Here is a 26,889-nt window from a genome sequence, read left to right as displayed (position 1 = left end):
TACTACATCCGGAGCCGGAGTTACAGTACTGATTATTTAGCTGCTTTTTTTTAAAATGCAATCATACTCAATTGCTCACTTCCTATGCCCGAAGTTGCTCGTTGGTGGAGCGTGATCGCGCGCGCTTCCTTGGCGATTGTTTCGGAGGCTTTCATTGGACGGGGATCCATCACGGCTTCTAGTACGGCCCCTTCCTGGTACGAGAAACGGTCCTGAAAGCGTGTAGCAGCAGCTTCTGGAACGCGCTGGTTGCTGTAAATAGTCATATATCAATCTTCATTTTAATGCTCCCCTTGTTTCCAGGACCCCCAGAACCAGTGGCGTGGAGTGTCTCGGTTGGGGGAGTATAGCGCACGGAGGAGAGATATATAAATAAAGATAGATGGAAAAACATCGAAACACTCAACACGCTGGAGAGAAGACTTCCTGGGAGAGATAATCGCAGCGCCGCGTGGTGTAGCGCGCTGTATGATGCTTCCAGCGGGAGACAACCGCAGCCCGAAAGGAAGACCCCAAACGGCGCAAACGTTCGTTAAATACAGACGCGCCGTGGCCAATTCCTCCAGGTCGCCGCCGAGCAAGTGGTAGGAGAGCGAGAGAACGCGAATTAAATTTATGATCGGTTTTGTGTATGTTCGGTGGAAACCCTTCTGGAGGGCAAGCAACGAACAACCCCGCGCGTGTCCTTAATCACCTTCGGTTCCCGTACACGACTTTCTCTTCAAACTGTACGTGCTCTTGGTTGCTGCCAAGGATCCTTTCGTGCGTCCCGTGAATGGGGCCGTCACTCCCAGTTGGTAAGGAAGAACAGTGTACGCGGGGGAGATCTCTTTGTACATAAAATCAGGTCGCCAACGTTCCCAATTAAAGTGGTTGTTCTGATTTTGGCTGCCCCAGGTAGATCCGGGGGTGGCCCTCATCTTGCGGCTCCTCCCGTGCGCTGTATTTTATTTCAATCCTGTGTCGAACTCTGTTTGATCTCAACCTGTGTGTCCGTGTGTGCGAGACAATGTTGCCCGCATTATGCAATCCGCGCCAACAGCGCGGGCCCCCGAGATTTTCCTCTGCCCACTGTTACTCTCGCTCTCTCTCTCTCTTTCCCACTCTATGTCTCTCTATCTCTGCTCTCTGTTGCAAATCAGCTCACCGGGGGCGCACACGCAGGAATTCGACCGTTACGCTGATTCTTGCATTTTACTCGTTCGTTCGCGAAGTTTTGCGCGTTTTTTTTCTCTTCTCGTTGTTGTTCAGTGCAACATCAACCAACACCACCACCATCACCTCCACCCGTTTCTCGTGGGCTGTTCTGGCCGATTGCTCTCTTATGTTGCTTTCGTCTTTCTTCGAGCAAACGGTTATTCGGGATAGTCGGGGACGGAGACACGGAGGGTGGTTGCGCGCGCTCATTCATTCAGGCGGCAACCCGGCGATGCATTTTTTTTGTTCTTTCTTTTTGGCGAATAAAAAACACAGACACACAACCGTGCGCAGAAGGATGGAGCGAATGTGTCTGCGTTGCTTTCGGCGCCTGTGAGCGAATTTTCCCTGGTGAATGGAGGAAAATTGGAAGGGACCGCAGCCAGCCCCGCCGAAGGAAACGGCTCAAATGAAAACAGCGATTAAACGTAATTGTGCGCGAGCGCGGGTTTTTTAAAAAGTGAAAAAGCAGCTTCACACCGCTCCGCGGTTGAAGGCTGGATGGGATACACGCGCATGCAAGGGGGAAAAGGGGTAGGGCAGTTTGGTGGATGTGCTTAGAATGGATGAAAAAGGCCACTTGGCTTGGCTGGGCTTATCGTTCGTTTCTCCCCGTTTGGGGAATTTCGAGGCTGGCCTTTTATGCCTTTGGCCGCGGAGAATGCCGATCTCACACACAACCGCCACACACAGGGATGCAGGGTGAAGAGAGGTGGCACGAGAGCGAGCGAGGGCATGATGAAGAGATGATAATCAGTTTTCACTAACGTTCCTCTGCCCGAGGTCGGTGGAGATTTTGCCGATCTCCTGTTGCGTTCGGTGCTGGTTTTTATTAGTTTTCCTCTCTTTCGTTTCTTACTTGTTAAGCCGAACGGCTATCGCGCGCTAGACACAGTGGACAATATTGCTGAAAGTTAAATGGGGAAAAATAAGTTACCAATTTTCTCAAATAATTGAAATGTTTGTACTGATTCTATGCTGCACGAAACTCACCAAAACACATCGAACAAAATTCAGATTGAGCTCCATGTTGAAGATCGCGTAAAATTTTGACCACCGAGCACAGCTGATCGGCATAATTATTCTCCCGGGCACAGCTGAAATATGCCCCACAGATTGTTTCGTTCGTTAATAATCACCTGAGCTTAGGATTCCGGCAACGTTCTTTTCGCCGTTCGCTCGTTTGCGGCGATTCCTGTTTTCTTGCGCTTTTCTCGCGTAGTTTTGCTTTTGATTTCATTCTTCTCGAGTCAGCTCGGTTTTTTTGTCGATGTTTTTTTTCTTTTTCTTTGCTTTTGGCCTTTTAATAATAAGAAATTTTTATATGAATGAAACTTCACCGATGGGGTGGGATGGGATGGAAGACATGAGCGGAAACTGATGAAGGAATGAGCACAGGGGGTGTTTGAAGGAATGCTGCAAAAAACAACAAACAAAAAAGCAGCAGCAGCATCAACAGCGCGGGGATTGACGTCTCGCGTAAACGTAGGTTGGACAGTGTGTAGGGTAATGGGGGTGTTGGGGGATTTCTATTTTTTATATTTCTACACCTTCTCTGATCTTCCACCAGCAACCACAGGAGGATTTGAATCTCGCGCGTATTGTGCTGTTTTTTTTTTTGCCCACTTTATAGCGGGGCCAATAGAGTGTGCTATCGTACGGGTGTCCACCCGGGTGGCTGAGAGATCCAGCCAGTGCCATCGCCGTCGCGATCCTTTTGAAGATTCTTATTTACTGCGCGCTTTTGCTGGTTTTGTTCTCTATCTCATCTCCTCGAGCTCGAGGAAGCATCGCTAGGGAAGGGGATGGTGCGTTAGGTGGATGGACCGCAGGACACGAGACACATCACGAACGCGTAAACTCGTGGCGATAATCCATTCGTTATAATTCGTAGATTTTATGTTTGTGCAATAAAGCGAAAATATATTGCCAAAATCGGGCACTCTGTCTTTCCCGGGTTCTGTGGCACTCTTCACGCACCTATGGAATAGTGAACCCACTGTGGGAGGTTAAGGACGTACCACCTTGGAGCACTTCGAGCTCTTAAGAATGGTGTGGTCTTCTTACTGCTTCTTACGTAGTGGAGAGTCGTCCAGACAACGCTTCGATAGCACTTGAAGGTAAGGTGCTGGTCGACACACGCATCACATACACAAAAAAAAAGCGAAGAACTGATTTATATTCTAATCCTCAACCTCCACGAAGGTGCCGATGAATGGTGGGCATATCTGTGTGTGAGAGTGTTTTTTTGGAAGCGTAAGTGGAAGCGGAAGACGCAAATTGAACGTTACTTTGGCGCAGTTATGCTAAAATTACTTTGTGTTCACATATCTAATGAAATAGTCCAAGCTGGCGGGGACTGGTGGTAGAACTCCATTGGTGTTCGCGAAGAAATCCGCGAGGCAGTGTGCTTCGTGCTTCAGAATGAATGATGAAGGAATTTTTATTGTATCCTGGGGCCTATCCGATCGTGTGTGTAACAGCTGAGAAGAAACGTTCCTCAAGCATGGAGGAACGTGTGTCATATCGATACAATATCGATAGATTTGTACGTGCCCACGCACTGTGTGCGGATCAATCTAGCTTAACAAATGAGTCCTTTTCGAGGGGAGAGAGAACAAAACAAAAATCTATGAATCTATGAAATGAATAGCCGATGAACTTCTCTATTGGCCAATTTATTATCATCATCTTCACGTCGAAATGCTCGCCGGACGGCAACACCATCCGGTGTCGTCGAGTCCTCAGTGTGTTGGCGATAGCCGAAACGGTCGGGTTGTAGGGGTTGGGTGAGCCTTTGCCCAGGGACGGCCAATACGACGACGACACGATAAGAGCGAGAGCTCAACTCAGGTTTCATGGGAAAAAATGCCAAATTTCAGTTACGGGGACGGGAAGGAACCGGTTTCGGACGGCAGCTTTTTTTTGCGACATGACCACCAACGCCGCAAAACTTATCCGTCGTGCCGTGCCCCTTGTTCCATGATCCGTCCGGCGGTGGTGTTCACAGGCAGTGCTCAACAGCAGGATACGGGGACCTCTTTGGGACGAAAAACCACTTCCTTCTTAAGCGCAACCGTACAAAGGACATCGCCGAGCGAAAGCAACCAACCCGGCCGAGGCAGACAGGTTACAGACAGCAGAGGGCAAAAGGAGGGCCTATGTACCACGCACGCAGTTCGAGGATGGTGGATGTGTTTTGTTCCACCATCGAGGTAATGGGCACCGGCGTGTAGGTTATAGCTGGTAGAGATAGCACATTTTCTGAAGTTGCGAACGCTTTTGGGGAAGAAAGTGTCGAACCTGCCCGCTGACACTGAGCCGGGTTGGGTTGGGTGAAAGATCAATTATCACATTACACTGGTAGGACGATAGCGTACGGCAAAAAATGACACGTCCGAGTAATAACCGAATCGGACCGAGTGAAAATTACCTTATTTCCTGTGTGAGTGTTTTTGTTTTTTTTTTGCTGTTGGTCCTTTTCAAGAATTCTTCCGTTTTCATGGCGCATTGCATTTTGCCAATTTGGGCCCAATCAGCCAGGAAGCAAAACCCTATATCCTAATAGATCACGACTGTTGTGGAAGTAATGGTCATGGAGAAATTGAGACGTGTACTCGAATGGACAGTTAGCCGGTGGTCTTCAGTATGTTGCCGTATTTTCAAAATCTTCTTAGCTTTTTTTACAGATTCTTCTATGAAACAATTGAGATCCTAGCATCCCTGTATGGTTGAATGAGTTTTTGTGAGGATTATTTTCAGCTCTTAGGTACTTTTTACAAGCGAAGGTTATTCTATTGATATTGATGGCTATATTAAATCATTATTGGAACTAAAACTTTAAAGTTCCTAAAACACTCGAGTAGACTTTTGTGTATTTGACGTCAGTCATTGAATTGGAAATCAGTGAATATTTAAGGTCGGATGAATGTCAACCATCTGAAGGCTGTTCTATGGCTCTGTACGCTGTTACGCCAAAAATGGGAAGAATGTACGATCAACAAATCAAACACGTTTGCTAGAAACATCCGTCCTAATCCTTTGTTTATGCTAATTGTTCCATTTTGAACGTTTAAAAAGAATACCGTAGGTAATGGGATTGCATTAATGTATTGTGTGCAACTCGGTGCAACTTGAGACATGAATTGATCGACCGTAATACTTCCCAATCAAAAATGGTTGTAATGGTATGGCGGTTTGCTCTAATTTACATGAGCAAAACGAGTATGCGCCTTTTAGAGATTAATGACAAAGGAATGTCCCGCGATCTGGGATGCTCAATTATTCGGGGCCTACTTGACGAATTTCGGGCACAAACTGTTAGCGAGCACCGTGCATGTTTATATGCAAACGAGCATTTGTATTTCGACTGCATTCTGCTGTGTGAGACGAGAGATGTTTATCTTTCCTGCGCATACTTAAAACCATCCTTTTTGGCAGTTGAATCGTATTTCCCATCGAGCCTAGAGAGAACGGAGCGGCGGGAGCGTTTTGTGAGCCCAGCCGCTCGGAGTCTGTGCCTCAGTCCTGGGAACAAATTATCCCCAGGTTCGCGATGATCGACCCTTTTCGTCAGCGATGCTGCCTTTTCGGTCCGCTTAGTTCTTCCTTCCGGCCAGAGCCCGAAATCCAGGGCACACACATCGGGATAGATATTCTGCAGAACTACTCTCTCGGACCTTGTGCCCACCGAAACGCAGCGCTCGGATAGACAGAGAGGGCACTGCACGGCGGCACTACCGCGCGTGCGAAAGGAGATGCACATGGGTTCCATGTTTGATAATGAATTTGAAATATGGGCATCGGTGTCTGGACTTCGGGGCAAGGGGATTAGGGCATTGCTGCTGAAGTTCTGAAGACATTCCTCGAAGAGAGCGTATGTGTGTTGCGCAATGTTGTCAATTAGACGGGAACTAGGAAGCGAACCGTCCCGGATCGGAAGATCGGATCAAGAGGTGGAAGAAAAAAAAAAACAGGAAGATGACAACAAGTACATCCGAATTCTTGCCAACCCAAGGGGCTACTAGGGGCAACCGTGTGTATGTGAGATCCGGGGCTGTGGCTCGGCAAGTTAAGACGTTCGCAAAAGGGGCACAACAAAGTTCTCATCATATCTTTTGCCCAATAGAGAGTTTGGCCTGCTTTTTGATGCCATTGCGCGTTGTGTTCCCCCTTTTGTCGGATCCGAATTTGTGCCCAGGCAAATGCCCACTTTCTGGGACGTTAGTGTGTGAGTCTTTTTTTTTGCGTTCGTTGGGCTCGTAGCCTCTCCTGTCTGGCTCGTTTCTATCCGGTCCCCAGACGACTCGGAGCTACAACGAGCACAGTATCAGCCGGTCAGGTAAAAGCTTCAGGTTTTTGCCAAAAAATTGACTAGCAATAAGAAAATGATCAAAAGAAAACAATTACCTCGATGTTCCTGGCCGCCCTGTAGAGCTGTATCAAAACGTGATAGACCTGGGAAAAAGGGGCAAATGTGTTGCCGTCCCGACAAATCTATACTCGTTGAGTTTGTTAAAATTGATCCTGTTTTTCGATGACTAAAATTTAACGTCCTACCTTCGGGGATGGCAGGACAGTAAACAGCTCTTGTTTCAGTTTCGGTTTAGGTTGGGAAAAGAGGCACATACCCCTTAACACGGGGGTTGGCATAACGGATTTAGGCTAGTTTTAGGCTTAATATAAGCAGACTTTTTTTTCTAAAATGCCGTTGAGCCTCGTGTTATGCTCCCTTTTGCCCTGTCTAGCGTGTTTGCTGTTCAAGATTGCCAAGGGGGCCCTCACGTAGTCCGCTATGCATCGTAATTATCCAGGTGTGAAATTCATCGTTACGAATTGCACCTGACATTACGGTTTCAATGCTAAACTGTCTGACTGCGTGTCGTTGCTTCAGTTTTATCACCCGCGCAAATGACTGGCATACGCCCATTGTACATTGCCTCCATAAAGGGCTTTTATTGTAATTTACTTCTGGCACACACCCACACACTGCTTGGAACGCCCCGTGACAAATATTGTTAATGTTTATGGCTTTATGGACGAAACCACAAGTTTAACAGATTTTTGTTGCGGTCCCATCATTGTTTACCGCTTTATTATCCGGCATTAGGTGGAATTTTTCCAGCCTAATGAGGTTGTAAAAGTGTGTCACTACTCCTTCACCCATGTATATGTATCCTATTTGCTACCCAAAACATCGACACCCATCGAACCTCGGTGACGCCGTTGGCTGTGTGACATTGGCAGCTACGGCAAACCCATGCACATACCGGAGGTCTGTTGACCCGCGGGTGCATTTGGTAGTCTAATGGTTTTGCCACCTTTCGCGGCCAATGCTCGGCACGGCTCTCCGGTGTTATGCTCAGACAATGGTCGTTCACCTTTCACCGAGATATTAAGTCAGCATGGGTGGCAAATGCTTGGCTCCTTTTGTTTCTAATTCCTTCCGTGGTCGGACTTTGCACAAGAGCCGCATGAAGATTGCAAGTAGAGGCCATTGGCGTTTCTGAAGTCTTGTACTAGGTCGTCACTCTGTTTGTCCCGTAGCAAAAAGAGATATCCTTAAACAGGACTGCATGTTAAAGCCTAATATTGCTACAGTTTCCCAGCGGTGCCAGCTGACGTTTGGGAGGAAAAAAAAACAAGCAAGTTCCGTCCGACTTGAAACACATTTCACTAAAAATGCAAATCAGTCCGATTCCCAGCCAGTTAGACCATCGATCCCGTACGCCACACCCATGTGACCGGCAGTGCTGGGGAAGAAAATTTGACTTTCATTAAAATAGCTCAGTGTCTGTCGTACAAAACTTCTGAGCGGGTTTTTTTTGGAGTGATGCAAGGGCTTGGGCAAATTCCTTCGCAGTCCATTTTTTGTCCCATGTTTTACCGTCTCAACCATTATCCTTTTGCCGCCCCGGCTCTCACACATTAGAGGGCTCCTGTCAAAGTTTCTCCGAGCCGGCGGTGCCATATGACGTTGTGTATGCGACAAACGGTGCATGACGCAGTGTGCGCGCCGGCCTGGGGTGTGCAACAGTTTCTTCTCAGACGGAAGGATGGGAAAATTATGTTCCGGAAAACGTATCGAGAGAGCAAGGAAATATTGTAAAAAAAACTGGAGCATTTTCCAAAAAATGTTTCTTCTAACTTTTTTTGTTGGTGTTGCCACAAACTCTGTCCCAAAATCGTCAGTGAACTAATTATAATTATTTTATGGCGCCAGCATCTCAGCAGCCTAATCGATCAACCTTGGTAGGATGTTCGAGGCATTTTTTTCGGCACTCTCTCACCATTGCTTGTCCTTCAGGCTGTTCAGGTAATGCACCGGAATTACATCATTACATTAGGAGTGAGATTTCATAGCATCATTCCTTTGCAACCGTCCGGGATCGATACGCTGCAGTGAAGGAATTTTCCCACCCCAAAAAGGGAAGGACCAGGAAGATCCAGTTTCTTTCCCGGCCGTATCTTTCCAATAAATCAGGACTCCGGATTGTATGCCATACCCAAAATACGTACCTTTTTGCAGCCATCATCCTGCCCCATCCTATTGGCAGCACAATTCCCATACTTGACTTGCGGTTTCTCTACCCATTCCTTTCCATTGCGGAGAAACATTATGTTTAATTAAACATTAAATGTAACGATCAATTTCTTTTTGGCACATCCGGAGCGGTCACCAATTGTACAAGCATATGGTTGCTTCTTAGGCGATGAATCATAGTGATAAATGTGTGCGACCGCTTGTGACGATTCGCAACGGATCGTTAATGGGGGGCGCACCAAGAGGAACAGAGCAACATTGCTGCGCGTCTTGTAAAACAATCCCCCATTCGCCAAGGGGTACGAAAAAGGCCCACAAATAAATTAGCTTTGATGAACTTCAATTGAGTTGCCTGGTGTGTGTGTGTGTGCGCTCTAGCGATTCGTTCCAATAGTAGCTGCATGCTCCACAAAAATGCGCCACTGGCAGATCACTTTTGGGCGTTTCGGTGGAGCGTTGCATTGCAGCGAGTGAAGTCGAGTGGCCGCATCGAATGTGTGCATGAAATTGGACCCAATTGAGTTGACTCCAATTGACACGCCGGGGCGTGTAGAAACACCGCTGTGTGTCGATTGCCGCTGCGGGAGATCCTTCTTGCGCGAACGAAGTTCCCGTCTTGGGGTGTCCCCATCCTGCCTCCCCAAATCCAATCCCAAGCACGATGGCACCGGGCTTGTCAGTTATTAAAACCCGCTCGGAATTCGTTTCACTTTACGGAGTTGTTGGTAGCTTTCTTAGCAGCTTTCTGGTTTCTGGGAAGATGCGATGCATGCGGTTAACGTTCGAGTAATTAAAAAGCCTATTGTGGTCGGAAGACCCTTGGGCCCTTTGGATGTAGGAAAACATAATTCGCGCGCCGTGTCTTCTCCATGTCCGGTTCGATGCTCTGCATTTTAGCGCGAAACACTCACACACGCATACTCATCCGATGTGCTGTCTCCGGCTGTCGTTAACCCCGGTAAAGCAAGCTCTCGGAGGGAGATTTAAACTGACCACCCGCCAAATTGCCGTCGATGGTATGGGTACGGGGTTCCCTAGCAGAGAGCGCATTGTCTAGCAGAGTTTTCTGTTTGGCAAGACATCATATGCAGTGCTGTCTCGCCTGTGACTACAGGGCTCTAGGAGGACGATCGCGCTTTCCCCTTGTTGCTGCTGCTCGCCATGAATCAAAGGCGAACTTACCCGCCACTATTGCTTATTCGTTACGGAGCTAATTGTTTTCCCTTTCGGGTGCCTTTTTGCTCCGGGTTTCTTAAGGGTTCGCTGCATCTTTGGCTGTGGTCGGGACAAAAGGGGAAAATGAGGGATCGCCTGTGAGACCAGCGGTTTGCGAATTTCGTTTGTTGCCGTTTTGGCGCGCTTGAACTTCGTTAGACATTTAACGCGGTTTATATTTCCGTGTATTTTTTTTTTGCTTTAATTTGTTTTTTTGTACAATGCTACATAAACCATAGGATGTTGTATAATGGAAATTAAGAATCATATAATGGAAATAAGGTCAAATGCATCGCTTGTATTTATACATTGACTTTTAGGGAGCATGTAAAAATGAACTATGTGCGTCAGCTTACACTAGTGCGTTCAGGTTTCTAACACACATTTACATATCCTTGTGTACTTGCTATTTCAGTTCCGAAAGCAAAATGTGTTAATACCAAAAACTCATCAAAAGAGTCTAATCAAGGGAATCATTCACCCTCCAGATGCATAATCCATCGATCACCAGGGCTCCAGCTGATGAATATTTCACTGTTTGATTTATCATTGTCCTCAACATTGCTGCCCCGGCGTCGACTTTGTTCGTCGCAGTATGACTTTAATATTGTTTCTTCGCCACTGCGGGGGTTAATGCATATCGAGTGGCCGAGTCTGCTTTTCTCCTCCTTCCTTCCGCATTTGACCATTTGTCGCACATTTTCGTGCATTCTTCCCGCAGACGGCCCATTCTTGGACGTAAATTCGCCTCCTGCGCCCAATACCCACAGCCAAAGCAAAGGGGGAAAATCGGCCGTCTGCAGTATGTGTGTCTCTGTGTGTGTGTGTGTTTGTGTCTACCAGCTTGACCGGAGCGAGCGCCAGACGGAGTGTCTAGCGCAGCTGGATCTTGAAGATTGCAGAAAAGGACATCGGAACTGGTAGAACGCCACGGTGCGGGGCGCTTCTCCGGAAGAAGCGAGAAAAACAAGGAAACGGCAAGATGCAGCCGAACGAGGGACGCGCACACACGGCCGTGGGACAGAGCAGGAAGCGAAATCGCAAGACGATCATACGCAACAAGGAAAGGAAAGGCAAAGGAGAGAAGAGCGCGCTCACACATGCGTACGGCGAAGAAAGTAATGCAATTTTTTTTTTGCAGTCTTTCATCCCCGTCCATCTCCTGCCCGATCCGCCGCGTGTGTGTTGCCTTCATTATCGTCACCGTTTGTCGAAAGAGGCTCGATATCCTTTCCCTTCCATATCCTTCCGTCGATCCTTCGTGTTCGCCCCGTATCGCCGGTACGGATGGCAAAAATTTGTAGTGTAGGTTAGGGTGCGCGAAGCTGGTTGTAGCAAATGGTCGTCGCGTCGTGTGTGTGTATATATTTTTTTGCTGCCGCTGCTGTAGTCGTTTTCCACCAGGTAATGGAAGCTGGAAGCAGGGTGCGCGTAGGCAGCGGAAATAAAAAGGGGAAAGCGGCGGAACCCTCCCTTATGGCACGTGCCCGTATATTTAGAGGGATTTTTTGGCTCCGGAGCAGCAGCCAGCACCCTTTGCTGCATGGTCTGTGTGTGTGTGTGGGTATCCCTCCGTAGCGCCATAGCGCCGTGGATTGGCCGTGTGAAAAAGGGATGGCCGGTGCGGTATGGCGCGCGCGGCGGTGCACCCAATGCACGGCGCTGGATGACTCCGGGAGTGCTTTACCGAGTGAGCGGTCTTAGTGGATATTATTATTATTAGTTTGAGCAACTTTTTCTTTTTTGGGCTGGCTCTCTCCTGCTCCTAGTCCCTCGAACTCACTTTCGCTAGCGAATACTTGTCTGTGTATGTGTGTGTGTGTGTGTATTGCAGATGTTCCGCAACGACGAAGGGAGTTGTTGATATCGGTGGTAGGGTCCTTGCCCGTGTGTGCGCAAACCGAATTTTGTGACCGATCGGAAACCCGGAACCCATCGAGCCAGGATGTCCGTGTGTCACAGGGGTTTTGGAAATGGAAACCGGATCCCCGTACTTCACGATTCGCGCCTAAACGTTTGCCAATGTGTGTGTGTGTGTGTGTGTGTGTGTGTGTTGCTTGCGATTCCTTGCCGGGACGATTCACTCATACCCCAAGTCCTGACTGGTTTTTCCTCTTATTTTGCCCACCCGGCTGTAGGATTTGTGCGCGCGCAATTTTCCATTTGCTGTGTCATTGGCACTAACAATTCTTACTTTTCCTCCAGCGCTTAAGGTAACTGACTTGTGGACAGGATATAGTTACGGTATACGAATAGAAGAAACATTACAAACGGGAATGTATCTTACTAGGCTGATTTTGATCCGTTGCTCATCTCTTTAACTCAACCTGCATTGTTCCCGTAATCAATAATGTTAAGCAAAAGGAAGTAAAATGTGATTTCACAAAGCGATACTCAAATGAACGTGTCACACTCGCGAATGCTTATGATAGCCAGTATAATTAACGAATCCTTCTCCTTAATCTGCTAGCGTGTATGATCAATTGGCCATGGGTTCGTAAAGCGACAGCGGGTAAATAAATCTGCGTGTAAAATGCGCTCGCCGTGCGCATGCGTTACGCACAAGGATCCAAATAATCAACGTGTTATTGTATTAGGGCCGTTTGGTCGATGTGGGATTGTTGCGGGAGGGTGCACCCTCTTGTTTGTTATGTGCATTGTCACAGGAGAAAACCGTTAGATGTACATAGATGGAAGGTTGAATGAATGCACCGATAGCTTCAAATGAAATGTGTTACCATACTTTAGAACGATCCTATTTTGCATGTTGTGCTGTAATTTATACTCTTTAGCACATTAATCAAGCATCTCGTGTTTTGTGACGTCGGACTATGGTTTCCGTTTTATGAAGAAAAAAATCCCTGTCACAAAAAACGGCACAAAGAACAATGATGTATTAGAACAGTTGGAAATAATTGTTAATGTGCACTGCCGATTGCTTTGTTTGTGGAATTTTCACGTCGCTTGCCGTTGAGTGTGGTCGCCCCGCACCGTTCTGATGAATTAATCCCTCGCCTTTTATGCCACTGCTTCACGCTGTGTGCAACCATATAAACTGGCTAAATGAAAAAAAGCATACATTTTAGTTATAGCATAATCCCTGTACGCGCTCGCTTCGTAATTATCCCTCGACCGATCCTTACTACTCAAATGCCCGCTGGCGCACATGCACGTTAGATCCCGTTTCCTAGCAATCGGATAGCAAACAACCCCCATCCGAAAAACAACAAAAAATAAACCTGCACGCACCCTCGGATCGTTTAATCAATACGCGCGCGCGTAAACCAAGCCAACCACGGGGCCACGGGAAATGTTGCACATGCACAACACACACCCGTTTGATAGCCGCGCGTTCTCCCTTTCTCTCTGTGGTGGTGTGTGTTGGTGGTGGAAAATTTGAACAGATGTGAAAAATCTCATCCCCCTTAGTGATATTGTGCGCGCCTGCGCCTCATCCAGGAGGGGTGGACTAGTGTTTTCCTTTTTTTTTGACGGTAACAACGCGCAGGATCGAAGGGATTCGCTACACTAATGTACGTGTGTGTGTGTGTGTGTGTGCTCGTTCTGATATTGCACTTAGCGCGTGTGCAATCGTGGGGTTGTACCGATTGTCAATGAGCGTGGTGTCGAGTGGCAAGGGCCGGCCGGTATCCTGTATCCGGCAGGACATCAACCTTAGCCCGTGACAGTAGCTTTAGCCACCTGCTTGAATTCCCGGGCGCTTCACCCTACGTGAGGGACCAGCATAGCACGGATGAATCATTCTAATTGCAGTTTTGTTTGCTAGAAAGGCCTGGATAGTCGTTCGTGTATGCCATGGTACCGTTTTGGCGCCCTTCCTGCTAGCTCAAAGGCCTATCCTCAGCAAGTATGATGGATTGAAAAAAAAGGAAAGAGAGAAATTAAAGTATATATATGCTGGTACTTATACATAGATATGTCGGGCGATATGATTTGCATACGGTGGATTAAAACGAGTTTGTTTCAAACGCTGCAAATGCCAATTCAAACCCCTTTGCTTTACTGCTTGCTCCACGGTTCCGAGTTCTCTATCTGTCTCTACCATAGACACATACAGTTTTGGAACTGTATGCCATCAATACATGGTAAAGCATGGCACATACACACACACACTCATTCCTCCCTGGGGGATTTTTTCTGCAAGCTTCTATCTCCGCTGCTACTTCCCTTCCAGGACTTCCCTGTGCTCAGCTGTGCGCGCAGATATCGCACAAACAGCTTCTCGACCGTCGTCGTACCCCCCAAACATTGGGCAAAATAGATTGCGAATGCTTCACTGACGGATGGCGCTCAACAGCAGCAACCAACACACGACTACTACCGCGCGACAATAGCTCGTTTTCTCGTCTAGCACATATCGCACAGGGCAAGGCACGCATCAGCAATGGGAAGGTAGAAGAAGTTGGTCGCCAAAAATAAAGGAAGAAATACACTCCTCAGCTCCTCGGCCCGTCGTCCGGTCCTCCCCTTTGTGCGCGGTTTCGCGCGTTTGTCTTGCTTTTATGTGCGCGACGCAAACCTGCCCATCGACGACGCACCGGCGACATCATCGCGCTCACGAGATGGAAAGGAAGAAGGATGTGTGTTTCCTTGTTTGCGCTGTTCGCGCGCGTATTCACCTATCGCGACTCTTTGCGGCACCGTGGAATGCGCGCATTCGTATCTGCAGGTTTTCTTTCTACTGCTCCGTGTTGTGTTGGTAGCTTGCTTCAGTGTGCACGTACGTCATTATTCTTGCTTTGCGTATATACATATATACAAGGAACATTGAATGGAATGGGTTATGCTGTGTGGTTGCTATGTTGCTGTCGTCTCCGGGAGCGACGATTTGGACGAGTTTTATTTGGCTTCCCCGTGTGCACACGGGGAAGATCTTCTGCCAAGCTAGGAAACTATGGCCAAACTATGGGGCATGTTTTTGGGAGATCCTGTTTATGATCTTGCTATCTTATTGCGCAACTATCTAATGCTCCATAAAATTACGTAAGTTTGCGTTACTTATTTGTCTAAAATAAACCAATGGTTAGCTTAGATCATATTACGAGTCGTCTGAACTGAAATATTGTATCACATCATTTGCTTACTATGCGATCCGCTAGAGATCCTGCTAATAGCAATAAAACTGTGCATTTGCACTTACCCGTAACTGCGGGTAAACTGCAGCCTAAATGCATTTATTGTTTTTCGTTCGAATTTGTCAGGGCCAACTTTGTTTGGCATCAGATTTATCCGCCTGCCCACGTGAAACAGTTGCTTTAAACTTGTACATGCTTAGCTGCACGTGTACGTACACTCCCCAAAACCGTCGAGGGAAAATCCGTACGATTTGCCCTTGGAAGCGACAACGCCTATCATTAGCGAGAGATATGCTTTGCACCCCCGGGCCCACGCTATGGATAGTTTGCCCGTGAAGCTTCTTTATTTAAAAAAAAGAATCGTATATACAGTGACATTAGGAGCCGTTCCATTAATCCTTGCCTGCTCTTTTTAACACATTCCAACTGAACTCCTGCATTTCTGTTGATGTACATGTGCCATGCACCATGACACAATCAAAAGTGGCTGTGTGTGGGACACTCCAACACACACAAATACACACACCAACGCACAACAACACCAGCAGAGGCAGTCCTACTGACCAGTAGAGATCGGTACGTGGGACTCCTTCAAAATCCTGTCAGAATTGGGACAGGGCTAGAATTCTTACTGGGTCGTCACGACCACCACCACCACCCGCACACAGATCGTCTGTCTTCATTCTGAGCTATCTGTGAGTGTGTGTGTGAGTGCGTTATTATGGGACTGTGTTTTCCTCCGTAATCCCTCTCGGTCAGCTGAGAGCGCGGGACCCAAAAAGGGTACGTGAATAGGCAGAAAAAGGAATCTGTGCTTTTCGTTGCAGTTGTCGTAGTCGTCGTGGTTGTGTTGTGCCTTCCCCCTTCCCAGCCAGTGCTGCGTTGCTTTTATGCTCATGTTTATGCTCTGCCCGTCCTCAACCGGTTCGATTCTTGGCCTTTGTGTGTCCGAGCTGCTTCGAAGACAGGTTCCTGTCCGGTCGAGATCGAGACACGATGCACGAAGCGGAGCTTCATGTCCTTCGATGGGTTAGCAAACGGTATGTGGTGGTGGGGAGTGTGTGTGTGTGTGCTGAGGGGATGAAATTGTTTTCTTCTCGCGCTCAATTTTGACATTTGAGCGTTTTCTATACATTCATCGATGTGTTGTTAAGCGGCTAAGCGAAGAGTTTTATGGGACAGAAAACAGAATGCGAGACTGCCTTCTGCTGTTGGGATTGGAGGCAAACGATCTTATGCTTTGACTTTAGCTTTCAACATTTTGAAGATGAAGAGAAATTATTGGCTGCATGAGTTAGCCTCGCTGCCTGGAAAGTGTTTTCAAAAATAAATCATAAAACATTATTGCACCGCAACAATGTAATATGCTCCTTTTTGCTGCGTAAGACCGTACGCAATGAAGAGAGCTCCTCAGAAGTCAAAGTCTCTCTGCAAACCGTTCCTCTAAACGTCAATTGCGTAGGTTCTTGATGGTGTTAAGTTGTAGTAATTTCTCTTTCCCCCGGGCTAATTGTATACAGTATATTGCTTCCAGGCGATAAAGAATCGCTCTTGGAACTTCCCCATCCAGCGGAACGAGCAACTTATCACGCTTTTGCACTTGAAGAGCAGAACCGTACCGACGACCGTACCGACTATCTGCAGACTCCATCGAGAAACCGTTGGTCAACCGTCATTTTCTTGTTGTCTGATTAGCGTCACGAGAGCAAAAAGGGAAACATGTAACCCCCTTGCACTCCACCGTTCATGCACTGCACCGCCAAATGCTCTACGCGCCACAGAGTGCTGTGAAGCCTCACAGCAGCACCAGCAGCAGCACCAGCAGCAGCTCCTCTTCTAATCAAAATTTCCGCTCGTCCAATGCTTTAGAGGTTTCCAGCTCTCTACTTCTCGGCATCATGGTCGGTTCACCACTATTCTTCGATTACGGGCTGGTAGCAAATGGTTGGGCGAGAGCGAAACGGCGACTCTACGGAGCCGTCAGACTTATCAATGCGTGCACTCTGGCCGCGGCATAGCTAAATTTGTTTTGATTGTCCCTAATTCCGACGGGTTCTTCACTAGCCCCCTAAACACCCTTGCTAGGAGTGTGTTTTTCTATTTAAAGGCGGTCTATTGATGTGTTAGTTCCGATAGTGTAGCGGTGGATTAGGCATATTTCGGTCCTATCGATCATGCAACTTGAACGTCACAACAATCATACTGAGATTAGATGCGATGTCGTTGGACAGAGCTATGGCTGTGATTATATCCCAAAATACGTGATTTGTTGGGAGCATACCAAGTGAACAAGTGAATTTTGTGGCTGATCTTCTTCTAGAATCCAGTTGGAAAAGATCTCGCATGGACTGATCGTAGAGTTCTAGAAAGTTTTGTCTGAGCATTCTTTATGCTTTTGCTGGTCGTCCCACTCCGCTCTACTTCCAAAAACAAAAAAAAGACAAACGAGTGGACCGTGTGGATATGCTGTCGACTTCTTACATACAGCTCTACCAGAAACATACTGGTATATAGCGATACCCATCGTTCCAATACCAGCGCACACTGCGCGGGCCCTTTTCGCTTGCGTGCAGGGAAAAGCAGCAGCATCTTACTCTTTCGCATTTAGCGCCTTCGAGACGTTCTTAGATAGTGGTGTGTCGTTTATACACTACACGGGGCTCGCACACATCGATATGCAGCGTTATTGCATCCTATTTTGCTTCGCCCCTGAGAGTACCACCCCGTGCTCTGAAGTGCATGCTGTGCTCTGGTTGATAGCCGGGGTAGTATGCTCCCATTAGCTTTGCAAAAGCACACACACACACAACCCAAGTTCGAGCCCCGTTCCAGCACACAGCACAGTGCTGCTACCCAACAGCGGAGGTCCTTTTTTGCCCGTTTCGCACACCCGCAAACACGCAAGTGCCGGTTTGCTCACTCTGCCGCAAGGGCGCCATGTGACTCACTCTCGCACAAACCCCACGGGTTCGTGTTCTTGTACGCGCTCTGCGTGTAGGGCATTTTGAGCGCAGCGCACCGTTCCGTTCTGTTCAACGCGCCCTGTTGGATGCGCCCTTGCGGCTGTTTCGTTCGCTCTGCTTCTGTAGATGGGTTCTTGGCAAGCAGCGCGCACACTCTTACGTACGACCACATGCACGAGACCCATACGCGCGCACATGCTCCCTAGAACGTGTGTGAGGCAGAGAAGAAACTGACAAAAAAGAGGTAGATAGAAAGAGAGCGCGAGAGCGAAACTGTGTGCGCCTGCAGCGAGAGCGCACCGTGAAGGAGAGTGGAAAAAGGACTAGGCAGAAACTGGTGTGAGCCTGGTTTGGCAGCGACCTCATCCCGGCTCGCCGAAACAGGCTGTCATTCGTGTTCAGAGCCTCCAAGCGGACAGAAGCTCTTCTCGGCTCGAAGAACGGAAAACAGTAGAGTAGAAGTTAGAATCTTAGGGCACAGAAGAACAAAAAAAAGTAAAGACACAAGTTAGATAGTTGAGCTGTGTTCCAGTATATCACGTGCAATGATCAAACGATCTTCCACCGGTGTCACAGCTTAAGATCATGCGATAACATCTCGCCACTATCATATCGTTCTCCCGCAAGTTGTGGAAGGACTACTATTCGATCCTTCAAATGATCCTCGGTTGATCTCTTCGGAAGCGGAAAGACTTACCCAGCCAAACCATGCAGCATCGGTAGCATCGGCTTTAAAGCAAGAAAACAGTTCCTCTTGTGCGTGTAGTTGCTCTGTTGTGTGCTCTCTGTGTGTTTTGTTGGTTCGCATTTGTGTGTGTTTGTGCCTATTTTTCGTGCGTGTTCTTTGGTGTGTTTAGTGTGTTGTGTAACTCCGATCCTTTGGAGATGATATTGGACGGATTGTCGAAAGAAAGTTAAAAATACCAACCACAAAAAATGACTCCTAGCACCAGCAGCTAGTGATCGTTCGGGAAAAATAAATTAAGAAACAAGTGAAGTTCACTTTGGTGCTTGTTGATACCTAACTCCGCGTGCAATTCGTGCACATTCGTCTTCTTGATCAGTCAGCTCGTGAGTGAATGTGTGTTTGTGTTTGCGTGTGTTCATAGTTTTGGTTCACACACTCTCTGGAAACAAGAAACATTACCGTCTCGCAGCACATCAGCGTCGGAAGACATACGCTGCTCTCTAAAGTCATTATCAGGAATAGCTAAACCCGCTCACTCCACGCCTCAACATGTATTACGACGACAACGTGGTGTTCGAGATTGTCGAGCATACAAGGTAAGAGGGGGGAGCATATACATCCTGCTACATGCATCTTAGGGAAAGAGGGCACACATGCGAGAAATCTCCCTGAATGAAGACGGATGTTCTACAAGAACACGTCATCTCGCTCCACACTATGGAGTGGTGCCTTCTTTCGAGGGCGATTCTTCGCCGTCGTCCTATTCGCACCACACACGACGTCCCCCCCCGATACCGGACTTCCTTAATGGAATTCCCGGGCCTGCAAGCACACAAGATTGGGGTTTGCCGAGCAATGGAAAAGAATGGTGTGTATCCCTTGCATAGAAACGGAACACTTTTAACCGGCGCTAAATTATGGCAGCCTGCTCCCCCACGGGTTCTCTCCCCTTCATCAAGTGGCGAAGACGACCATTCGTCCAAGGATGGGTTTGCCCTGTACACCCAGGACGTCGCTCCCCGGTTACGACTTTTCCATCGGAGTTCGCACGATATTCGAGCGTGGAACAACTATCATCCCCCCTTAGCACATCCGTCGTCATCGTGTGCAGTCAAGGGAAACGACTTGTGATGTGATGTGTACACACACACAAACATGAGGGAAATTGAGGAAGGAACTCCTCAACGAAGGAAAAAAAAAGAACTGGGGAGAAACGACCTGAAATGTACAGTTTGCTGCCGCAATGGTTTTGTAGCGTAATGATGGATGTTGTTGATGGTCTCGGGCAAGTACATTGCCCAACAGAACGCAACATTCTAAGTCCCTGGAGCAGGTCCTTCCAGTCGGGTGAGAGGTCACTGACGCACTTGAGTGTTGTTTGTGCATTAATTTCTCAGCAGAACCCTGACTACAACGCTACGCCACTGTATGATGACTTCTCAAACCGTGCTCCCGTGTCTAATTTCCCGCTCTATCATTTTCCACGCACTCCAAACGGAGCATCCTCCAGCACGAGCACGTGCGCCTAAAAGCGGCTTAAGGTCACTGGGCAGCTTAAGGCAGCCGCACTGCACTGGCACCGGGCAAGAAGAACCACCGGGGATAGTGAAATCGCGAAAAACTCACTTTCATTCGCGTTTCGCTGTGCCATTCACGTGAAAGCTTTGGCCGGCCTTCCCGGCGTTTGGTGCGCAGTAGAAGAGTCTGTGTTTACCAGCGGGATCGGATGGGTGGAATTGGGTGGTGCGGAATGGCAAATGTGTGTGTGTGTGTATATTTACGATGAGTTTTACCGGTTGTGTGGTGTTCTTTTCGTTCTTTACGCGCTCGTTCTTCTTTGGTGCCCACGTTCGCGCGCGCATATTTCGCGCCGCCACGGTGCTGCCCGCGGAGTTGGCAATAGAAAGAGGGAGTGAGCGAGAATAGGAAAGACGTCGGGGGGGTTTGTTGTGGTTTGGCCAGATTTGGCAATCCTGTTGTTGTTGTTGCTGCTGCTTCGCGCCCAGCCACACCAAGCCGCTATTTTTCGGCCGAACGAAAAGAACAGCGCGCAAGATGCGGAAAGTGGTGTTCTGCTTTGGTGTTTCTCTAGGCCATGGGTCTCTTGCGGCTGAGGCCATTACCACTACGTTTCTCCGTAGGTTGAGCATCACATCCGCCAAGCAGACGAACTGTTCCGTCCATTTGGCGCTATATTTGTCTCTTAAGAAGCGCGTGCGCGCGATCCTCCTTGAGATAGGTCAGTTTCTTTCGCGAGCCCAGCCTGACGATCTTCGTACGCGTTAACGCGGGCGGCATGTGTCCCGAGACGTGCGGTCGTCTGCTGTGCGTCTCTTGACTTTTTCTTTCTTTCTGTGTGTTTGTCCTGCGTGTTTCTTCGGTCAATCATCTCATTTTTTTGCGCACTCCTGTCTCTACCCCTAAAGTACACGGTGGTGGGTTTCCCTTGTTGTGTGGTACCAGGTGCCATTGCCGCGCACGTTGTCCACACCGGTCATGAATTGGCGGGGGCCCGGTGCAAGAGAATGAATGGATGGACACAGCAGAAGAAGAAGAAGAAAGAAGAAAAGACTACAACAATCGTGCATCATAACTGCAGCTAAAAGTCAAGGAACGAAAGTTCCACACAGACACACGTGGAACTGTGTGTGCGATCGCGAGTCTGTGACCGTGTGTATGTATTGGTGATCTCGGTGTCTCAAGATCTAGCATTTATTTTTTACAGTACAACAAGGCAAAGCAAGAAGGCACAGCTAACAACCCCGACTCTACACTCTTCCCTGCGCTTACAACCACGCGCGTACACATACACCGATGCACAAATGCGGGGTCCCTTTCGGAGGATCGTAAAGTTTGCCCCAGTTCGGAGGGGTTTGACTTTTCTATTTTCGGGCCGCGTCTTTTCCCCCTGGTTGGCAAAGGGCTTTTACCTTCTTAGCCACCTTCACCACCACCAACCTTTCTCCCTCCCTCCTTTCCTCCCCCGAAGGCGCCACCAATTCTCGGTGCCATTACCCTCGCAGCGCTACGACGACGGCGACGACGCACACGTTATCATCAGCGCTGTTCACACTACGCGCACGATGCTCTCTGGCCGAAGGTTCTGCTGTAGGCCCATCGCTTTGCGCTTCGAACGTGTGTTTCTGTACGTTTGTGTGTGTGGCGAAGCTGGCGAGAAGTGGCAGAGAGCGGGTCCCTTGCGTTGCGCTTGCACGGCTGTGGCTGGCTCTGAGCGGCGCCAGATGTGACCTTCTCACGGCTGAGCCTGCTGTTTGTAGCTCTTGCTATTATTATTTGCTGCCATTGCACCCTCGTGGTACTTGGGACCCGTTCGCACATCGCACATGTGAGCGTATGTGTGAGTGGAAGTAGCGGGATCGATCCTTGCCTAGTCTGTCACCACTGCAACACGCACACACACACACACTACACGGCAGCAGCGGCGACCCACAGTTTGTTGTTATGGCTTTGGGGTACTGAACCCGGCGGAGCCAGCAAAAACGCGCGCACATGCACATGGTGTGTGTGTTGGTTATCCTTGGGCTTAGCAGGGTCCTCTACTACCTTGCTGGGATATATAATTAGCGATCGCGAGGGGTGAAACCCTCCCCCCCTTTGACCGGTGGTTCCGGCTGCCGCACTGTAATGTAGAACAAATTTTCCGATGCAGTTTTACTGACGTTTCCTCTCTCTTTCTCTCTACAGCCGCTTCACGCTCAACTCTGCCGGACGATCGCCAGCAAGCAGACGGACGGAGCAGCGCCAGCGCAGCCTCCAGTTCCGGCAGCACGGTGTGCCCCAGCGCATGATCTACGACGATGGGTGCAAGATGTTGGGCTCGCCCGGCAAGGAGAACATGCCGACCGAGGAGCTCTCGTTCTACCAGAGCCACAGCCCGCAGCAAAGCCCCCGGCCGTGCAGCCCGTGCACGCTCTGTCCCGAGGATGGCGAGCTGCTGCCGTCGGAGAGCAACACGCCCAGCAAGCACATGGCGATACCGATCGTGAGCGGGACGACGGGCCCGATCGTCGTCGCGGCCGCCGCCGGCAAGCTGACCACCGGCCCGGGCGGGCTCGGCTACCGTCTGCGCCGCCCGCTGGACGATCACGATCCCAACTCGATGGACTCCGGCTACGGTGCGAGCGTGCTGAACGATGCGCTCATGAGCTCGCTGCACAACAGCAGCAGCGGTTCGGTGACCGCGGCCAAGCAATCGCATCACTCCCTGTTCCAGTTCAACCAGTCGCAGACGGCGCAGAACACCAGCCTGTCCCGGCACAACAGCGCTAGCTCGCCCGCGAGCTCGCGGGGCCGACTGCTGCTGCACAGCAGCCTGTCGTCCGGCTCGATGGAATCGATGGACGATATGGAGCTGTTCGACATGGAAGCGATGGAAGACGACGACATGGAGGGCAAGGGGCAGCCGGGGCAGCAATCGCGTACCCAGCAGCCGAGCGGACTGAGCTCGCTGATCTGCGGCACGATCAAGACGACGACGCGCACGGCGACGACGCCCGAGCATCAGAAGCGCCCGTTCGTGCGCCGCTGTCTCAGCCTGACCGAGAACAACAATGGCACCGTGCTGCAGCAGCAGCAGCAGATGAAGACGCCGGAGCGCTACTCGCGCCGCATGATCGCGATCGAGGATCAGGAAAACTGCAACCTCACGCCGTACTCGTCGCGCACGGAAGCCGCGGTGACGCGCTGCTTCAAGCGGCCGGAACCGCCGGGCATTAGCCCGGTACAGAGCAAGCGCAGCAAGATGCAGATGGATGCGGCTGCGTTCGCACCGCCGGCCGTGACCGCGCTGGACAGTCCGGCCCGCACGACCGTGCTGGCGGCGGTGCCGAAGAAGCCGGTGTACCAGAAATCGATCTCGATGAACGATGCGCAGATCATGAGCGCCCTGTCGCGGTCCTCGTCCGAGCCGGATCTGATCGGCGACTTTAGCAAATCGTACGTGCTGCCGCTGATGGAGGGCCAGCACCGGGATCTGAAGTCGATCTCGGGCGACACGATGGCGCGGCTGGTACGCGGCGACTACAACGACAAGATTGCGAGCTTCAAGATCATCGACTGCCGGTACCCGTACGAGTACGAGGGGGGCCACATCCGTGGCGCGAAGAACCTGTACACCCAGGAGCAGATTGTCGAGGAGCTGATCCAGTCCAAGACGGCTCCGCCGAAGGTCACCGACGGCCAGGACGGGACGATGCGCCGTCACATCATCGTGTTCCATTGCGAGTTCTCGTCCGAGCGTGGTCCAAAATTGTAAGTATTGCATGCATCGCTTACTACTAGCATGAGCTCTGCTCTGTATCCCGGTGAACATAGGTACTAACTTTGTGTGTTTTCCTCTCGTTTCTTTCCTCCTCTGCACAGATCACGCTTCCTGCGCAATCACGATCGCATCCTGAATGCCGACAGTTATCCGGCGCTGCACTATCCGGAGATGTACCTGCTGCACGGCGGCTACAAGGAGTTCTTCAAGGCGCATGCCGAACTCTGCGATCCGATCGCGTACCGACCGATGCTGGATCCGGACTTCGGCGAAGCGTACCGGCACTTCCGGGCCAAGTCGCGCAGCTGGAATGGGGACGGCACTGGTACGGTCAAGGCCAGCGCCACCGCCTCCTCCAGTTCGCTCGCCGGTGGACCGAGCCGGCTGACTAAGTCGCGGTCTCGATTGATGCTTTAATAGCGCCCCCCTGGCACGCCGCTTAATGGTGTGTGCGCTGAAAGCTGGTTGCTACCGAACTGTGTTGAACGTGTTTTCTCCCGTATCTTTGGTGTCCCGATCTTCCTCCATGACCCTGTCGCCCCTTCCCCTTTTATCCACGCTCACGTCTCTTGTATATACGTTATGGAATGTTTTTTTTTGTTGTTATTATATTTTTATACTTACGTTTACCTTAGTTTAATGTTTTGTTTTTCTTTGCTAACGAAAGCAGAGCCGACGACAATTACCGTTGCAAGACAGTTTTGTGCATATTTGGAAAAGTCTCTTTAAACGAATGACATTTTTGAACAAATTCAAAATAAACAAAAAAAAGAAGAAGAAGAAGAAGAATAGGAAGAAACGTAACAATTTTTCGTCAATTAGCTACAATTAACTTGTTGAATTCAAACGCGCAGCACCATACGGCAATAGCAATACACAAACCGAGAACTGGTCGTTCTGCTGTTAGCATACTCATAACTGACAAGCACAAAAAAGCACATCTCCCCTGCTCTGAAATAGCTTACCGTATAGTTTTTTTTTTGTTTGTCGCATTATTGCTTTTTGATGTGAACATTTTTCTTTTTTAATTTTTCATAGTTTACGTTTTTTTCTTTTATTTTTTAGTTGCGTTGTTATTCCTGAGTTTTTCTTTTTAATATCTGTGATTTAGAATGACTTATCTTTTGAAGTATTCTTTTCATAACAAAAAAAAAAGAACCGCATCGCCTTGTGCGATGGGTGTCCCAAAAAATCTCATAAAACTTCAATCGAAGTCGAAGAAGCGTCGTGGTGTAACGAAAGTGGGGACTTGGGGCGAACCGTTGACGACAAATTGCGTCCCAGTGGAGACTAAACGATAAGTAATGTTTTCCAAACCATGTGTAGTAGGGACGGAAAACTGTCGAGAATTGTTAGCAGCTTCGTGGAAATGGAGCACTTAAAACTAGGCTCTTTACTCTCATTTCTTACCGAAACAACCACACCAGTTCTATAGCATTGCAATAGATTTTAGAGTTATCGTTCGTTTTGGTGCGTGCACGGTTAGGGCAGGACGGTCACGAAGGAGCACGGTACTAAAATGACAAGTGCAAATTAGGTAAATAAATATAAAAACCAGCCTCCCGGGTGCGATTGTAAGTGATAACTACTACTATATGGCACCGATACACAGCTCCAAACTGTGCGGAAAGTGTGAGGGTAGGCCTATTTCCGCAAACAAGTGAAATGCCTGTCCAAGACAGCGGTGCTTGATGTGGGACTTCCCGTTATGTTAGGCTATGCTATAACAAGGGAGCGAAAATACCACAAGGATTATTAAACCTAACCCCATGGAATACACAGTAACGCAGAGTAGATTCCCCTCCGACAGATTATACATCTCACAAGCATCGCCGCATGATTGTTGAAAAGAAGAAAAAAAAAAACAAATCAAGCAAAAACACACAGTTAAACAAGAAGAGTGCAAATTTTTAGAAAGTTAGATAGCGTTTTTGTTGTAACCAAATTGTAGTAATGATGTAAACAACTTACTATATATATAGAGGCGCGCTACGGAGGAATGCGATGTGGCAGTAAAATGTGCAAGAATCAACGATAGCAAAATACCCTTATTAGCGTGTAAGATAAGAGTACGGAAAAATTATAACTAGCTAAAAAGAAGAAGAAGAACCCTCTAAAAATACAGAAAACCAATTGCATAAAATAGAGAGAGCAAACGAACTGAACAAACTTTTCGGAATCGGGAACAAAGTCGGAAGTCGGGGAAGCATCGTCGACTTCCATAAATATCTCCCCCGTTTTCTTGCCTAGTGTTTAGCACGAGATAGACTGACTGTTGCGTTGCACGTGATCGTGTGCTTCGCGCAAGATTTCACTATGTAAATAGCTGCAGGTGCGTATATCCTGCGCACGCGTTTGTGTGAGTGTGTATCATACGAGCTACGACTGAAAAAAAAAATGATTGAACAGAGGAGCAAAATTAATTAGAATGCCAGTGGATTGACTAATATAATGATCACTTAATAAAATATTTATAATGCTGCACCGTTGCTGCAGTGGAGTTGAAATATAAAAAAATGTGTCCTGTTTTTTATCTTTTTTTACACTACCATGACGAATCCCAAAACACCGGAACAGGACGTTACTGGACATCCGCGCTGGTGTATTTAACTTGAGACAATCTGTTATCGTCTTGATGATGTCAATATCTTTCGCAAAGTCAAAACAAAGTTTAAAAGTTGTATATGTTCGTGTTTTTCCCCCAATCGGATCAACTGCAAAGCATAGCGTACGTCCTTCTATAATTCCACTCTGAGTTAGGTGAGGCATCTTGAACACAAACAGATGATGGAAATGAATACTTCCGGCATTTTAGGAAGAGTCACCGAAAATTGCATTAAAAAGTGAATTTGGATTCAATAAACCCAACAGTAATCCAATACGATACTTGCTAGAGTAAGTCATTC

At 48.6% G+C, this 26,889-nt stretch overlaps 1 protein-coding gene across 3 annotated transcripts in view; it reads left to right on the top strand.

Annotated features, from left to right (window-relative positions):
• The window catches only part of LOC121588688 (M-phase inducer phosphatase-like), a 116,868-nt gene extending 90,498 nt beyond the window's left edge, over positions 1 to 26,370 (top strand). For 2 of the 3 annotated variants that reach the window (XM_041906922.1, XM_041906923.1), the window contains exons 4-5: positions 22,408 to 23,973; positions 24,085 to 26,370. In XM_041906922.1, coding sequence (XP_041762856.1) covers positions 22,408 to 23,973; positions 24,085 to 24,400 — 1,882 coding nt within the window. In that variant the 3' untranslated portion in view covers positions 24,401 to 26,370. Of the gene's footprint in view, positions 1 to 18,392; positions 19,299 to 22,407; positions 23,974 to 24,084 lie in introns of those variants that run through there. The other variant, XM_041906925.1, reaches the window with a different exon arrangement.
• Positions 26,371 to 26,889: the final 519 nt, after the last annotated feature.

Source organism: Anopheles merus, chromosome 2R, assembly GCF_017562075.2.
Source record: "Anopheles merus strain MAF chromosome 2R, AmerM5.1, whole genome shotgun sequence".
Lineage (NCBI taxonomy): Eukaryota > Metazoa > Arthropoda > Insecta > Diptera > Culicidae > Anopheles > Anopheles merus.
The sequence above is the reverse complement of the archived record's forward strand: the minus strand, read 5'-3'. Positions and strand labels throughout refer to the sequence as shown.